Here is an 18,142-nt window from a genome sequence, read left to right on the forward strand (position 1 = left end):
GTAGTAGGTGCTACTGGCAATTCACACACTTCCAATTTTCTGATGTGCCTTTCAGGAAACAAAAGGCTCCTCTCTTCTGTCCTGTTACTTACTGACTCGATATTATCCTCTCTTTCTTTAATGGCCTTAAATTAACAAAATTGAGACTGAGCAGTAGCTGTATGTAAAAACTTAGGTTTCTAGGCTTTGTACTTTCACCCCATTAATTGGTACTTAGGGTTTCCTGTTGCATTCAGGAGGAGGTGGGAATGTAATAATACAAAACATTTCTTTCTTTTAAGCAGTATCATTTTCCATAATAATCAAGCTGGCCTATAATTTAGAGTGGCAAACAGGTGACAGTTGCATTTTGAACGTACATCTTCTTGTTCTTCCAAACCATTAAAAACAGTCATTGATCACAAAAAAGGAAGTGTAGAGGTGTACATATGCAGTTATTTCATGTAATTATTTCAAGGACCTGTGGGCAAAGTGATAGAGGATGGGTGGGAGGGAGTACTGTGAAACGTTTGTGCAATGCTACATTTGCAATACAACTTTTTAATATAGGCAGACTTACTGAATGGCGAAGTCTGCCTACATTAGTCTTTCTTTGGTGGGTGGCGGTTTTTTAGTATAACCTTATCTAGTAAGCAGTTTGTCCTGTGTAGGAAGATGCTTGTCACAGCTTGTTAGACAATTCAGCATCTTGTAGGAGAGGGTTCAACTCAAAAGAGTAAGAGGTGTTTCCTGCCATGTTAGATAGAAAGTTTTGTACGGATCAGAACCTGTGAAGGACAGTGCCGGTGCTTAATCATCTGACAAAACTTGCTTATTGAGATTAGGATTTGGTTGAAAAATTATCTTCTCCATTGATGGTGCATAATGCCGTTCAGAGCAATATCCAGAAAATATCCATTTATGATATTTTCATAATCCAAGATCAGATTTTTCTGTCCTCCTGAGGACAGAGAAATTTTCTAACAGCTTTTGCTGGAGGCAGTACCTAAGGATTTTGCTTTATTTAGAAATTAATAAATCAAGGTGGGTTTTTTTTAAACTAAAATCTATCTTTTTTAAAATCATAGTGTTCTTGAGACCACAAAGAAATTTGGAATCAATAGACCCACAATTTACAATTCGAAGGAAAATGGAGCAGATGAGAGAAGAGAGAGAACTTGTGGAACAGCTACGTGAGGTATGTGTTGGTAGAATTAGTTTGTGCTAATGGAATGTATTTTTTAACTTTTCTTTGGGAAAGTTGTCTAAGTAGGAGACCATAAAAAGGTTAAATGAAGCAATATTACTTCCATAAATCACATTGATGAGACTATTCCTGAAGTGCTTTATCACGGTCAGATGTCTGTACTTCAGGAAAGGTTTTGTAAAAATGGGAAATAATAACGGGAGTTACCTGAATGACATACAGTTAAACAGCATGCCTTGCACTGGTGGAATTAAGAATTTATTTAATTTCATCAGAAAGGGTGATCACTTAAGAGGTAGAGAGGTCTAGCAACTATTTCCTGACAGCTAGGGAAGTCTTCAGTCTAGCAAGTAAAAGGTGTAATGAAAACTCTTAGTTAAAGCTGAAGGTAGAAACTTTTTTTTTTTTAAAACAGATAACTAATGCTTGAAACAACTTTCTTTAGAAATGAAATGAATATTTCATCACTTGAAGATCTGAATATACAAGATGGTTTCCTGATACAGTGTCTTGAATATAGAAGCTAGAGCCTGATGCAAATATTGCTGCATGTGGTTCCATAGGGTCTGTGCTACACAGCTAATACCTAGGTAGTGCTGTTTGTGTGACACCTATTTGTGTCAAAAAAAAAAAAAAAAAAAGACAGCCTTTGCCACAAGGAATGTTGTGAGCCTGAACCTATCAAGCTTTCCAGTTATGTCATGTTACTAACAGAAGAGATGGTATTGTTGCACTCACAGTGCAAATCCTGAAAGTATGGTAGATTACTTTGATATCGCAACCAAATTACAAGATTATTTGGTTTTATGTCATTAGCTTCATGGAATGACTAATTCTAAAATTATTCATTTATTTTAAATAACATGTCTTGTATTATTTGATTTTAAAGCAAGAGGGTTCACTTTTTTTCCTACTTACCAAATAGTGTTTAAAAGGTGGATTGTTTAATGTAGAGCTATGAGGACTTTTAGGTCTTCATTCTCTTACCTCAGGCCCTCACCTGTTTTAAGTCTGGATTAATCTTACTTTGTCTTGCTGAATTTTTGAACAGAACAGATCTTGTTTGAATGTAGTATATTACTAATTCTAAACTTGGATGGTGCCAAAAGGACAAGATGCAGGAATTAGATGAGACAGACTTACTGGTAATGGAGAAGAAAATGCAAGTAGCAGTAATAAACTGCAGTAGGATGTAGTTCTTCTGAGAGTACTCTAGTCAGCAGTGTCAATGTTCCTTTTAAGAGTTACCACAAATATGTAGCAAGTCCCCAAATAATTGTTCCTAAAAATAATGTCCTCAAGGTTCCTGCCTTGTGTATTAGTTCAGCTAATCCTCGGAGTGAAAAGTAGAACAAGGTTATTCACCATATCAGGCATGATCATGGAGACTTAATAAGGATCTCTTTACACTGTATTAGTATTAGGTATTACCAGTAATACTGGTTTCATGTGTTACTGACATTCAGCTCCATGCACTATCCTTCTTTGCCCTCACCCTGAAGCATTGTGTCCTGAAACGAAAGTTCTGTTGTCTCTTGTGAGAAGTTTGATTGCAAGTCAAGGAGTAGTGATAGAAGCTAGAAGATTGGCCCTGTTTGGAAGCACACAGTGAGATTTTTTCGAATTAGTAAAGTTTACTCTGGTATACTGGGTCCTTTAGTGAGAGAAGCAACTTCCAGACCATCTCATTATGTACTGTACAAGAAAATAGCCCAGAATATGTAAGTCATTAAGCTCATACTTATTGAGTAAACATATCTGTTACTATCTTTTGCTTTTGCATTGTTTCATGGTATGTTAGTATTTAGTGAGACTCTACAGAACCTGCAGCCTTAACCAAGCTGGGCACTAAACAAGAAGAAACAACTATTACAGTACTCGGTTTCTTTATTTGGAGATCTAAATGCAGAGTTACCTTTAGCTGAATCACTTCACCTGAGCCGTGTATTGTGAGAACATTGGTGTTTCTTCCATACATTCTCCCCTTTTCTTTAGAATGGTGTGTTTTTACAGAAATTGTTCTGTTTCATAACACTTTTTCTTCAGAGACATACTTATTTTTACTCCACTTGAGCCATTTTATTTTGTAGACATCAACGGGCACTTCAGACAGCTGTCATTTTGAGAGTGATTCGCCACTTGATCGTGAGCAGTAGAGTCTAGCAAGAAATACTAGTTGATTTTTATCACTCAAAGGGGAGATACAGATTTGATGGGTGGACTGTTTGGTGGGTGAGGAATTGGTTGGATGGTTGCATCCAGAGGGTAATGGTCAACGGCTTGATGTCCAAATGGAGACCGGTGACAAGTGGTGTCCCTCAGGGGTCCATACTGGGACTGGTGCTGTTTAATATTTTCATCAATGACATAGCGAGATCGAGTGCACCCTCAGCAAGTTTGCAGATGACACCAAGCTGAGGGCTGCAGTTGACACGCCAGAAGGACAAGATGTTGTCCAAGGAGACCTGGATAAGCTGGAGAGGTGGGCCTATGTGAACCTCATGAGATTCAACAAGGCCAAGTGCAAGGTCCTGCACCTGGGTTGGGGCAACCCCCGATATCAATACAGGCTGGGGGATGAAGGGATTGAGAGCAGCCCTGTGGAGAAGGACTTGGGGGTACTGGTGGACGAAAAGCTGGACATGAGCCGGCAATGTGCGCTTGCAGCCCAGAAGGCCAACCATATCCTGGGCTGCATCAAAAGAAGTGTGGCCAGCAGGTCGAGGGAGGTGATTCTGCCCCTCTGCTCTGCTTTGGTGAGACCTCACCTGGAGTACTGCGTCCAGCTCTGGGGCCCTCAGCACAAGAAGGACACAGACCTGCTGGAGCGGGTCCAGAAGAGGGCCACAAAAATGATCCAAGGGCTGGAGCACCTCTCCTATGAGGCCAGGCTGAGAGAGCTGGGGTGGTTTAGCCTGGAGAAGAGAAGGCTGTGGCCTTTCGAGTACTTAAAGGGGGCCTATAGGAAAGACAGGGCCAGACTTTTTAGCAAGGCCTGTTGTGGCAGGACAAGGAGTAATGGTTTTATATTAAAAGAGGATAGATTTAGACTGGATATAAGGAAGAAATTTTTTACTATGAGGGTGGTGAAGCACTGGAACGGGTTGCCTAGAGAGGTGGTAGATGCCCCATTGCTGGAAACATTAAAGGTCAGGTTGGATGGGGCTCTGAGCAACCTGATGTAGTTAAAGCTGTCCCTGCTCACTGCAGGGGGGTTGGGCTAGATGACCTCTAAAGGTCCCTTCCAACCCAAAGCATTCTATGATTCTAAACTTGCAGTAGTTTTGACATGCTAAGTGGAACAAATTGTCTGCTTGCTGTAGTATGGACGATTTTGAAAAAAGAGAGTTCTTCAATGATGACAAAATTGAAAGAGAATTGATCCACTTCTTGAAGTCTTTAATTTTAATTAAATCTCGTCTCAAACCATGAACTGGCATTGAAATACTGTTGTAGGTGTGCTGTGCTACTTTAAAAAAAAAAAAAAAAAAAGCACTATACTTAGTAGTCCCCCAAGAGGCAAATCAGTTTTTTAAGAGAAGAAATTTAATTAACTTACATAACTTCTTCATTAACTCATATAAACCTGTTTGTAACAGATTTGGAAAAAAGTCTCAAAATATATTCTTAATCTATAACTTTCTATACATATTTCATATACCAAAAGTGTTTTCTAATGTATGAATTAATCCAAGATGAAAGCAAAACATATTACTACACATGATGCACTCCCTCGTTTGGCACTTGTGAGACCATATATGTGAGTACTTGAGTAGTGTGTCTAGTAAAAGAAAAACTGGGAAAACACAATGAAACCCCAGAGTGAGTTCAGTGGAGGCTACTTCATGTGAGTGCACCTAAACAAAAGATGTATGAGGAAGAAGCTAAGAGCTGGATTTCTTCTGCTTGGAGAAAAGAGTGCTGAGAGTATCATATGACTGTCCTCAGCTGCCTGAAGGGTAGTAATAGAGAAGATAAAGCCAGGCTTTTCAAAGATGCACAGTGAAAGAATAAGGGGTAGTGGCGCAAATTGCAGAGAAAGAAATTTCCAGTAGCTCTAGGGAGAAAATTCTTTGCAATAAAGGTGGTGAAATGCTGAACAAGGTTGCCTGGAGATGTTGTGGTATCTCCTTCCTTGCAGATATCCAGAACTTAACTAACCAAGGCTCTGATCTCATTTCAAATTTGTTAGACCAGGTGACCTTCAGAAATCCCTTCCAACCTATACCTTTGATTTTAAAGAGAATAATCTATTTTCATCTAAAACATGCAGCACAGATTGAGGTAATGGCATTAAGGAGGTTCAACTAGGAACAAGAAATACCTATTTTAAGGTAATGGAAGTAATTATCCTGAGAGTTAATCTAAGAGTTATTTCTAAGTATAGTGTTGGAATGTTTTCAAGATTGGAGCACAATTTGGGAAACTCATCATATGAAACAATCTTATTGTAGGGTTTTTTTTCTGGAAAATTCTCAAATATTTTCAAAGTATTTTATTTTGCAATATCAAATTCTTTTCAATGGGACTTCAGTTTTACTAACAAGTATCCAAAAATTCTCTTCTAAATCTGAATGTTTTGCCTTGCCTTACCTGTCTCTCTGATCACTCCAATGCTTCCTAAGTAATATTTAGGCTACTAGGGAAAGATTGCCTTTTACTCTCTGCCTGTACAGTGATTAACACAATGTAGTTCTGATACAAAGTGCTGCTGATGAAGAAAATTTGAGATGCATAAGATTTGACGGAATGGTGAAAGGAAGGAGCCACATGTAGTGCAATCACATGACTAATTGCATCTGTACGTGTTTTTATATGTATACGTAAAAATAAATGCATATTATGACAGCAGCATTTGAAGTGTTGAGTTCTTTTAAAGAAGTTTACATAATTCAGTGACCAACATAGGGTAGAGGGGGTTGGTTTTTCGTTTTTAAAGAATTAGTTATATAAAGGTAGTGTGTTTCTTGGTAAATCAAAACTCCAAAAGTGGCTATGTGTCTACAGCATGGGAGAAGATGAGGATATATATATTCCCTTTTTTTTTCTCTTCATCCATTTCTATAGTAAAGTGTGTGTGCATTCTTCATTTGCAGAACATTGAAACAAGACTAAAGATTTGTTTGCCTGAAGACTTGGGGTCTGCTCTGATGGATGGTGTAGTTCTCTGCCATTTAGTAAATCACGTTCGTCCTCGGTCTGTAGGAAGTATTCATGTACCTTCACCAGCAGTAGTAAGTTGAATGTTTCTTGTTACGTTAGAGTAGAGGGGAGTAATGTTTAAAAGATTACTGTTTTATTATGTATGGTATTTGGTTACATAAAACAGGTTGCTGTTCAATGAATGTTCTTTGCTGTTAGGGGCAACATTTACATTATTACAATGTTCATTAATTTTCATATATTATAACTATAGTGTGTGTATGTATATATACACACATAGGTATATATACACACACATATCTATAATTGAATAAAATTATCCCGCCTCTCTCTGATCTAGCAACAAATCAGATTTTTTTTCATAATGGCCTTTTTGTTCAGTACACTCTGAAATTCTGTGATGACAAGACTTTATTATAGGACACCCATTTTAAAAGAAAATTAGTCCCTTGTTTGTTGATTGAAGAAATATGAGGTTAACTTTAACGATGTCTGGCTTAGCAGATGTCATGTAACTAAAGCACTTGTAGCATTTATTAGGATATTCTTCCTATTGGGTTAAATGTAGAAATTATTCCTTTTACCTGCAGACAGAATGGAGTAGAAACATGTGCTGTAGTGGTTTAATATTGGCTTGCCAAACCTAAGGACCTGGAGATTTCAGGACATAAAATCTATGGAATCTCTGTGTGTGCATTTCTTGAAACGTAATTGTCTTACTATTGTCTCTGTTTATTGATGTCTTTTTCTTGGTCAGATCTTTGTTCCAGATTTCTGATACCAGTCTGGTTCTGAAGAGTGTTTGTATGTTTTTAGACTCTCTGCCTGCCCGCACCCTCCCCCCCCTTTTTTTTGGTTTTTTTTTTTTTTTAATGTACGTGTTGGTAAATATTTGCCATGTACATTGCTACTCAATTCTGAGAAAAGCATGTGGATTTCAAAGCCAATCTATAAGAACTTCTAAGAAGACAGATGTTAAGAAAAAGACATTTTCTCAGATGGTCTAGTGGAGTTTCTTTTACTGTTGCAATTTCTGAGGCAAAAACTTTTTAAGTTTTGTTGCTGGGTTGGTTGTTTTTTTTTTAAAGATAAAAATCGTGTGGTATTCTCTATAACAAAAAGCAAATATTTTAAATCTGTTTTCATTTTGTTTCAACTTTATATTGATGATGTTCTCTTGCTTGAAACAGCCTTCAAATTACTTTAGCCTAGAAAATTAGTTCTTTAAAGTCCCCGCTACTATAGTGAATTCTTGTTTTAAGTGGATATTCAGGAATTACCATTGTTTCACGTCTTGCATTGAAAAATTAAAATAGGTGTTGGTTGGTTTTTTTTTTTTTTTTGTAACGTCGTATTTCTGTAACTATTTGGTAAATAGTCCTGAGTGAGACAAATTACAGAAATATTGGAAATTGTACGGTAATAGGAAATTTATTCTTCAGAGGCATTAAAATTGTGTGTAGTTACGTATATTCCTGAGTACATAAAATATTTAAAAAGTAAGATCCTGTTAATTACAGTTAAGTCTGTTCCCCATGATGCATTTTGAAATCCTTCATCAGTTTACTTGCTGTCCAGAAGATCAGTCATCTATCGCAAATCATTGTAAAAGGCAGGTATTAGAACCTCACAAGCTGAGTGTGAACAAGTAGAGATCTAAACGTGCTGATGCATTTAATAACTAAGTAAAAGCACATAGCATCCACAGCTTACATACTCAGATCGTATTTGTAGGCATGATGTTTTTAGAGTGGTAGAAAAAGTTGAGCAGAATTTCATGCATAGTTTTCAGGAAAAATATAGAAATAGTGCCTCAGTACTAGAATAATGCAATAGATTAATGTATTGACTGAATGAATGTTATTGACTTCTTTTGTCATAAACTATTTTTTCTTGTTTTTACAGCCTAAACTTAGCATGGCCAAATGCAGGAGAAATGTGGAAAACTTTCTGGATGCATGTAGAAAACTGGGGATACCAGAGGTAATTTAATTAAGTCTGTCAGTTCTAGATCAAAAACGCAAAACACATGATTTACTTCAAAGCTGAAGGATTACTTTATGAACTACAGTTTTTCAGCCATAAAAACATGCAACTAAATAAAATTGATTTAAATAATGTGATTTAATGCTGTTTCAGTGCATTTAAGTGGCTCATGTCATAGCACTTAAGAATTGCAACTTTTGTCTTTAATTAGTAATTCAGTATTATCCCCAATACCTCCTTATCTTTGCCATGGACAATAAATCTCTTGTACTGAAACACTTCTGCAGTGATGTGAAGAAAACCACTGTGTGTTAAGTATGGAACGTACGTATGAGTAAGGTTGTTCTATAATGTAGATATAAGCGTTTCAGAAGTTGGAAGTAGAGAAATTGAGGTGCTTGGTGTTTTCTGTTTTTCATTTAAGAATGACAGCATTCATTGTGTAATTTATTCTCATATTAATACGGAAAAATACCTTTATAACTAATGTAATGAATTCTGGAGTTTCACTGGGAATATTTCAAAGACGCCCTTATGATCTAGAAGTACCTATTAAGAGAAAGTTAATTTCAAATACATGACCCTCAAAAGAAGGTAAAAGTGTTACACAAGGTCTTTTTAATCTGAAAACATGAAAAATTGATATTGTATTTTCCCTGTGTTGTTGCCTGCATATGACAATATAATTAAGACTGAGTTCTTTTTAGTATGTGTTCCAAGAATGCTGAAACAAAAGGATATTTTGTGTGTACCTCCCCCACCACCCCCTTGGGGAGCAGAGGATAATGGAAAGATTTCACACTGGGAAAGAATTCCAGTTTGAATTCTTTATATTTTATCTATATTTTAGCACTTGATCTGGAGGACAGTAAAACTAACTGCTCATTTTTGCTATTTGTAGGAATTTTGAGGGTGAGACTGTTATCTTACAACTCCAATGAATGGTTCATCATAAATGTAATTTGAGAATTCAGCGTTATGGGCTGGGCCTCTAAGTTGTAATGGTTGATTTAGTTCTTATAATTATGTAATTTATTATGTTAGAATGATTTCATATTAAAGGTAAAATTTCACTTCAGAGAAGATGAAAATCTCAGTGATGGGGACTTGTAGACATGGAGTGTTTCTTAAGCTGCCCCAAACTTCATTGTCTTCTAATGCATCATAAATTGTTCAGTGAATTAGAATACAAGTCAGGTTTTTCTGGATATAGCCTGTTGGGAAAGAAAAGGCCAAGAGCTGTTTTCTTTGTTGTCAAGAGATATTTCAGAAATGGAAATAAACCAGAAAAATTTACAAAGATCCTTGCAGTGCCATATTACAGATGGGTAAGCTAAGCTTTACTCCAAGTTTTTTTATTTTGGATTTCTGTAAGTAAGCTTTCTGGAAAAATACCATTTTCTTTTCTATGAATAGACATTTTTGTGTATTTATTACCCCTCCTCTTTAATGCTTCCACTGAAATTAGTGTAGAAGTTTTTAGGATTTTTTTTGTATTTTATTAAAGTGTATTTGTTGCAGAGTTGCACAGAGCATTAAGCACAAGGCCAGATCTTAACAATCTGATTTATAAACTAACCATCCTTATAAATATAAATAAGCATTAATGTCTCTTGATGGGAAAATCTCTCACGTAAACATTAAATTACTAGCTTGCAATTGTAAATTTGTGGTAGATTTTAAGTAGTCTGAGGATATTCTTTTTTATTAGCTGTCAGTAATTTGCAAATGTATATGTTTGCTATATATTGTGAAAATCCATTGTGTGCGGAACTAGGTGGTAGACGATAGAATTTTGCTACATGTTGGAGGGAGTATGCAAGTATGACAGTTAACTGTCAAAGTTTTTAAAGAACTACAGATGGTGTGTTTAATGCTGCTTCGGGTTGATGAGTTGTACATTGCCTAACTACCTCTAGGCACCTCTAACTCTACCTCTAACTACCTGATTTTTTTTTTTTTTTTTTGAAACAAGCATCATATGGGGAAATGATAGGTTCCACTTATGGATCCTAATACCCATTGGTATTAGGCTTTTCTGTGATATTTCTGTCCATCTTTAATTCCTGAGAATTAACTTGAAATTCTGCTGCATATGGGTTTTTTTAAGGATTTAAAGTTCTCATAGTTCCTGTTGGTTTGTTTTCAATTGTTTATGGAATAGAATAGAGTACATGCTATTTCCTGAACTCCACGGGTTTAGCATAATATCCTGTCAAATCATGGAAAATGAAAACAAGAAAACAGCTAAGTAATTACTGTGTTTTGCTGATGTGCATGGTCTCTTACTCCTGTGGCTTTCAGCATTCAGTTCTTGGGTCAAAATTGCTTTCCCCAGAATGATCCTGGGAAGCTTCATCCAAGTGTAGAAAAATGCAGTTGGCATCCATATCCAGATGTGTCATAATAAGTATCAGGAGTTGGCATCTTGACCAAAGAATCACAAATACAAAATTCAGGAACATGAGCATCTCTTTATAAAGACCTGGTGTGTGGATGATTCTGAAAGCCATTACCTGCCAGATGAGGATTTCAGTACAATGGGTGACATGTTGAAATCACTTTCTGTTAATGGCCATATGACGCTCCTGATCATATGCAGAAGGGACATGCTGAATCATACGCAAAAGGGATGTTTTAAGCATATGGTTCTGACCCTTTAATAAGAAACTAAGTAGCAAGGCTCTTACTGTATGGGTAGGCTATCAAAAGTGTGAGAATTGTAGGACAATGAACTTCTGTCCAGTTTTGCCACTAACTTTTCCTGTAAAACTTCAGCGGAAATCTTTGTAAATGATCATTTTTTGAGACAAAACAGAATTTTTGTTTGATGTGAGAAAGGGATGGTGGCAGGTAAGCATCTGAAAGCCTGAAGATTCAGAAAATGTCTGCTGTGCCCCTCAGGAGCTATATGACAGAAAAGGTACAATCTTTGTCACTTACAAAAGCACACAAGACGACTTTATTTTACACTGTTAACTAAAAACTGTCCAATTGCCTAATCTCCTCTGTAATAACGATAGAATGACAAACACTCCTACTTTTTGGCTGATACAGATTGAATAAACAAGTGGCAGTAGATGTGTGGTAAGTAGGGGGTGCCTGTCCTACGGCATTTTGCAGAATGACGTGCAGTACTTGGATGGTGCCATTCACTGGAGTAGATTGTTAATGTCATGAACCCACTACTGACACCACCTATAATGCTTACCCAGTTCACCTGTATTGCACCCACCCTCTCACACTTTTCTGAGTTTAAAAAATAAAGCTATTTTTTTGATTTGTTTCTCTGTGTGTGTAAGTGTGGCCTCCGAAGTGTCAAAAGTACCAGTTCTAATGCAGTTTTACTCTTTTTAGTGACATCTCATCCCAGGGGTATTAAAAATGATCAGGAGAGTCTGAATTATTATCACATGAGTATGTATATAAAGTTACGGAAGTATTTTGGTTTCAACTGCTCTTTCATAAAACCAGTAACAATATATGCAAGTAAAGACAAAAATACTCATATAAATTTCTTCAGCTTGTTAGTTGCCACATTAGAATCAGTATTCATACTAGTTGCAAAGTAGACTTTCCCATTTCAACCTGCAAATCAATAATTTAAGCTTTAGCTTTCATTCTTGGTAGCTGTTATTCTTGGTAATCCATATTACAGAGGATTTTTTCTTATGCACTTTCAGTAATGTTAACAAATACTCCTGTCAAAAGGAAAAAATAACTGATTTGTGGTGGGCTGAATGATACTTTATTACAAGTAAGATTTAGATCAAAACAAAACTGTAAATGCAATATATTATTTGAAAGGCAAAAGTTTTGGTCTGCATTTCTTCTGGTTCTCAATTATGAACAAATATGGCATATCAGAAGTAGGACCTTCTAAGCATTTGTCAAAAAAGAAATTGAACCAAGTATTTTCAGTGTTTGTGAGCCAAAATGCAGAAGTTATCTTTTTACAAAGACACAAATTAATTTTTATGATCTGCAACTTAGATTAATGTAATAACAGTTTAGGTGCTTGAGCATCTTTTGGCCCTTTACATGGCCTCTTCCGGCCTTTCAAAAAAAGCAAGAAAGACTTCCCACGTACATAGACACACCTTGTCAATCTTCATATAGCTTGAAAAAAGATAGATTTAAGTTATCATGATTAATACTAGAATGGTAATTTCTGTTGATAAAAGGTAGTGATAAAATGAAATCTTTCACAGGCAGTTGTTACAGCAGGTTTATGGAGCTACTTGGTGTACACATACTGAACAGAAAGGAGTGTGATGGTAAGAAATGGCTTTTTGGATCTCAGGTTATCATATGAAGATTCAGATTAAAGGGCTTAGCTGTGCCCCTGCCTGTGACTTTAGAGTCCTGCAAACAGGCGCTATTACTGCATCTCACCTCCTCTGAAAACTAGGTCCACTATGTTGCAACATCAACCAGCATTATTCTAAAAATCAATATGATTTATGTTAGTGTAGGAATTGCTAATTAAGTAAAACAGAAAAAAATGGGAGGCTTTTGCGTGCTAAAACTAGCAGAAAAAGTAAAAGAAGCAACTAAGCAGAGAGTGTCAAGTGTTTCATCTTCTATCCACCTACTAGTTGTTCAGCTGGGAATCATGTTTCTCAGTTTAATGCAAAGTGTATTTTCATTACCACTTACGTTTGTTTCCTGATCAATTCATGTAATCAGTTACTTCTCCATAGTTTCATCATGAGGCATCCATGAAGTTGCAGTAAGTTTTATCAGGTATGACGCCTTTCTCCACCCTTTCATTCTGGGCTCGGTAGTGTACGCTGTTTGGCCTACAGTATGGAGTTAAGTGGTTCAGTATGCTCTCAGTTAGAGTACTGAAAGCATAATTCTGAGGTTCCTTTCATTTGTGTTTTCAGGATAGTGCATATGCACTAGAGACTTCATTCTTTAATGCACTTCTGCAAACTTACTCTTGACTTTTTTTAACAGAGTGAAAATTTGAGGAGGTTGGTTTTGAAATGCTATCTGTTTACAAAGTCACTGCAGGAGCATGTAGAATGAGGGTGGTTTGTGCACACAAACAGCTGGTTATGCTTTTGTCGTTCCACTTCTGTCTTACTGTGTTTATTCTGCGTGCATGATTTTGGCAACTGTATGATTTAATCACGTAGCTTCAGAGACAAAGCAAGTCAATCCATAAATGTAATGATTAATTATCTTTTTAGTTCTTAATAGTAATAATTTCAGTCTCCTAAACAAGAAGGGCAGTGCTTGCGATAGATGGGTGGTTGGTTGTCTTTGGGACTTTGGGTGGGGGTCATGTACTTTTTCACTATTTCATGATGTCATGTTTTAGTTTGGTATTTTCATTTCACAGCATGTGTAAAAATTCTGGTAACTTAAGTGGAAATATGTTCACAGTTGCTGTAAAGCTATATTTTTTTTTTTTAATCTAGAGTTACATGACAGAAGTTTAAAATATATACAATATAAACATTTTACTTAATAAAGTTTGAATGTAACACCAAATTATCCATTGTCACAGAACACCAAAAAAATAAGCAGAAATGATCAGACATATCTCAGGCTTAGGAATTCACTAAAGCACAACATGGCAGTTCCCATAGGAAGTGTCTTCTGCATGTGTTGGCTGGTTTTGTACGCTTTGGCTTCTCCTGTATGCTGCTTAGTGTGTTAATCTCTAGATAGCAAGTTCTTCAGTCTCTGTAAAAATTCAACCTATTTACCAGCTCTCATTCTCTAACTCTGAAATCAGTAAGGACTGTTGGGGGGGATGTGGTGTGGACAAAAATTATAAAAAAGTCCTTGTTTTAAAGTTCTGTCAAATTTTGTATATAAATTTAAGTTCAGTGTATCTTAGATACTTATTTTTGGGATATATTTGCAACAAGTAGGAGTTAAGTCTTGTATGCTATTTTAAAATTACTCTAGCATTTGCTGGGTTTATTGGTCTTTGGTAAAAGTGCAATATATTACATAGTTGATAGTAATGAGGGAGTAGTTTGTTTGCCCTAAAACTAGTTTCTCTGGTAAGCAGGTTGTGGATGTAGATGTTCTTGAATGCAGTACTAGTCCCATCCCATTTTTAAAACAGATCAGCATGTTTTGTTCTGTCTGTGAGTTTTCATCTTTTAGAAAAAGCCAAATACAATTGCACTGAAGTTTATTATTGCACTAGAATTTTGAGTTGAAAAAATACTGAAAAATTACTGTAAATATGACAGTGTTGTTGCTAGGCAGGGTGTTTTTCGCCCTCTGTGTATCTGGTGGCCTAAATAACAAAATTAAAATTTTAAAATTTTGCAGCTTATAACTCCTGTTAAATTTAGAACCAGGCATGGTAAGCAAAAAAAAAAAAAAAAAAAAAAAAAAAAAAAAATTAGAAAAAAAAGGGGGTTTGTGTATGAATGATAGTTCTGACTTCCAGTTTTACTAGTCACTTTTCAGGATAGAAGGGCCTTTTAAATATTTTAAAGTTTAATTTATTTCCAACTAGACCTTGAAACTTTGCACTAACAGAAAACAAACATCTCAACTTCCATGTCTTAATTTATTGGGTGTATTGTCAGTTCATTAAGCAAGTGAAACTGAAAAGCTACTGAAGAAACAGTGTTCCTCTGAAACAGGGGATCTCTTTCCTACTTCCCATAATTTTATTCCATAAATATGCACCATCTTTGATAGTAAGGCCTCATGTGCAGTGTAAAATGGTGTATCTTAGATTGCGTTTTGAAAGTATTAGTTGTTGCTTTGTTTGATTTTAATGTTAAATATTGTGTGTGCATATTGATAGTATTATTACATATTACACTTCATTTTTTATAGCTAGTCTAGAGTAAATTGCTACATGAAGTCAGTGATACTTCCCAAAAAAAGTATGGGAATCTAACCTGCTAATAACTTTTAAAATACTACCTAAGGAATTTAGCGTCAAATTCTTGAGTTTAGAAACTTTATTAAAATTAAGTATAGTTAGTGCTACATTGACCTTTTCAGTTTCCATCCCAGGGTATCGCTGAAGATGATATTTGAATACCAAGTTTTAGATTATTTATTATATTAGAGAATTTTGCATACTTCTAACAATTTCTTTAAGTACTTTTTCTTGAGACTTCATATTGCTGCTGCTTGTGCTTTTAACAGCTTTCTAACCCACTGTTTCCTATCGTGTAGGTTAGATTTTACAGCTGGTTCCGTTTAAGCATTTGAACAAGGCCCAGATGGACAAGGTGTGCAGATCTCATTGGAATAAGTGGATCACATGCACCTCCTCACCCTTGTGAATCTGGGCGTAATTTTGGAAGAATTTGAAGGACTGAACTCTTCTATCTTAACTTTCTAATATTATACGATAGCTTGAGTATTTAGAGGAAATAAAAGAAAGCTGGGGTGTCTAGTGAGTAAGGCAATACTAGGAAGAAACTATTCCTACATGTTTATGCTAGAATATTGTGATAATTTATTTATCAATATCTTTCTATTTTTGTATTTTTAATTTTATGCACTGTTTTTTTCTGTTCTAATGGCTGCCCTTCGGGATAGGCTGACCTCTGCTCTCCGTATGACATCCTGCAATCGGATATTCGTCACATTCGAAAGACTGTTGACACTCTGCTCGCCCTCGGGGAGAAAACCCCACAATCAACTTCTACCTTTCGCTCCTGGGATCTAATAGGCTTTTGTCTTTTCCACATACTTTTTATAGTCTTGATGTATATAACTTATCACTGGAATGTGCTAACAGCATAACCTGTTCGCATGTGCACACAAACTTTCTGCTTTGTCTCTGACAAATTACAGGTACTTAATTTCCTTCCTTTGTCTTACAAACTTCTCCCTTTCCCTTGCTTCCCTTTCTTGTAATATCTTTATTAATCTCTTGAAATAGGGGAGAGAGGGAGTAGCATCTTGAAGGCAAGTCCCATCTCTTCTCCCCCCCTCCAGCTATAGTTTAAGAACTTATGTACCTCTTTATTTATAGTTTGTTTTCTTTTATGTTGCCTAGACTACACACTAACTGTGTTAAAGCAGTGAAGCTACTCTTATCCCACTTTTGAGCGTAGGCTAGATGTGTATCACAAGCTGAACGGAACTGAGCCTCTTACTCTTTGTGGAAATTCAAGAATGCTGCAGATACTGAAGCAACTGAGGTGGCACTTCAATAGATTATAGTATTTTCTGAGTTGGTGCCAATTATCTCAACATACATTGTGTTAAGAGCACTTAGAGAACTATCTTTCAAATTATTGTTACTTTATAATCCTTTAGATTAACAAAAGTACTGTAACTTTAAAGATTGTTGGTCATCTCTACTGTTCCAATTAAATTCCATACTGGAGTAGTTATGTTTTCCTACTTACATTTTGTTTTCCTCCAGATTCCATAGAATAATCTTTTTCTTTTGTCGCACAAAGCAGCATTGAACTGCTTTTAAACACGTGCTATGTTGCACCCCAAAGATGACTGTAAATTAGTAGTGCGTATGAGCAACCCATAATATGCCAGAGACTTTAGAATGTTTCAGGATGAAGATCGTGGAGTACAGTATGATACAATAAGAGGGTTTGAGAATAAGCTATTAGATTCTTGTATCTGCCATTCTTATGTGTGATGTCAAGCAAGTCACATCACTATCTTGTCTCTGTTTCCTCACCTGTGTAAATGCAGGTAATGTTTGTTTGTTTGTGTAACAAAGACAGTGTAGCTAGGAAAATGGAACATCTAGGAAGACTCTAGATTTTCCATCCCAGGAGGCTTTAAAGAATAGGTTAGATAAACATTAGCCAGGAGGTGTTTTGGTATGTTTGAACTCTGCCTATGGTTAGAGTGCTGGACTGATGACCTCCATTTCCCTTCTGGTTCTGTGTTCTGTTCATCTATTGTAAAACTTGAGTGTTTTACCCCTTATCAACATGAAATATACAAATGAAAACTGATTGAAAAATATAAAACCTCGAATATAAACCTATGTTGACATTGCAATGTTAGCCTAGATACTGTTGACTAAATTTGTAATTCAGTCTCAGGCTAGCTAACCAAAGGACCTCAGTTTCGTGGCTGTGAAATAAATACGTTCATTTCTCACTGCCTAGTTCATAAAAAAATTACCTGTAGATGTTTAGAGGATAACTAGCATAAGAACTTGGATGTCACTGATTATTCCGGCCATATGGTTATGATTTAGTGCTATACTATAAGTATCCCCATTCCATGGATACTTGTAAAATTTTATTAAAAAACTTCTAAATGCAGTTCTGTTCCTGGTTTCCCTGGCTTAAATGTATACATACATATATAAAGAGGATGAAATGTATAATTAGATAAGTATTTTAAGATGGAAAAATTAATTTGAGATGATGGATAAATCCAATTTTTTTAAAGGGTTTAGTGTCTAGGAGCTCCCAGTGCATACATACAGCAACTCTATTGTAAAGAGTGTCTTCTGTGACCAGACATGAGTTCAGTGACTCCTTCTAGGTTCTTTAAACTGGAGGAAAAGGTAGTAGTTATTTGGGTGCGTACATATAGTTGCGTCCTCATCCTGCACAGGCCTGTCTCTTAACTGTGTGCTTAGTGTCAGTGATTACAACAGTGGACACTTGCTTACTCAGTCAGAGCTTGACGTTTAAGCTTCCACTTCCAGCAGATCTTTGTCTTGATTTTGGTTGTCTTGTTTTAACAATGTTGCTTTTCTAGTGAACCTGGGAAAGCGACATAAAGCTTGAATCCGTTCAGAACCCATTGATTGTATGATTCTTTATAATCCAGTGTTGGTATCTGAGACAAAAGTGGTGTCTTCTCTAGGGCTGGGAT

At 36.1% G+C, this 18,142-nt stretch overlaps 1 protein-coding gene across 1 annotated transcript in view; it reads left to right on the forward strand.

Moving 5' to 3' along the window:
- LRCH1 (leucine rich repeats and calponin homology domain containing 1) overlaps positions 1 to 18,142 on the forward strand; it is a 138,662-nt gene that overhangs the window by 112,741 nt on the left and 7,779 nt on the right. Inside the window, exons 17-19 of the mRNA XM_075709224.1 lie at positions 1,068 to 1,177; positions 6,283 to 6,420; positions 8,255 to 8,332. Coding sequence (XP_075565339.1) covers positions 1,068 to 1,177; positions 6,283 to 6,420; positions 8,255 to 8,332 — 326 coding nt within the window. The remainder of the gene's footprint in view (positions 1 to 1,067; positions 1,178 to 6,282; positions 6,421 to 8,254; positions 8,333 to 18,142) is intronic.

This window comes from Pelecanus crispus, chromosome 1 (assembly GCF_030463565.1).
Source record: "Pelecanus crispus isolate bPelCri1 chromosome 1, bPelCri1.pri, whole genome shotgun sequence".
Lineage (NCBI taxonomy): Eukaryota > Metazoa > Chordata > Aves > Pelecaniformes > Pelecanidae > Pelecanus > Pelecanus crispus.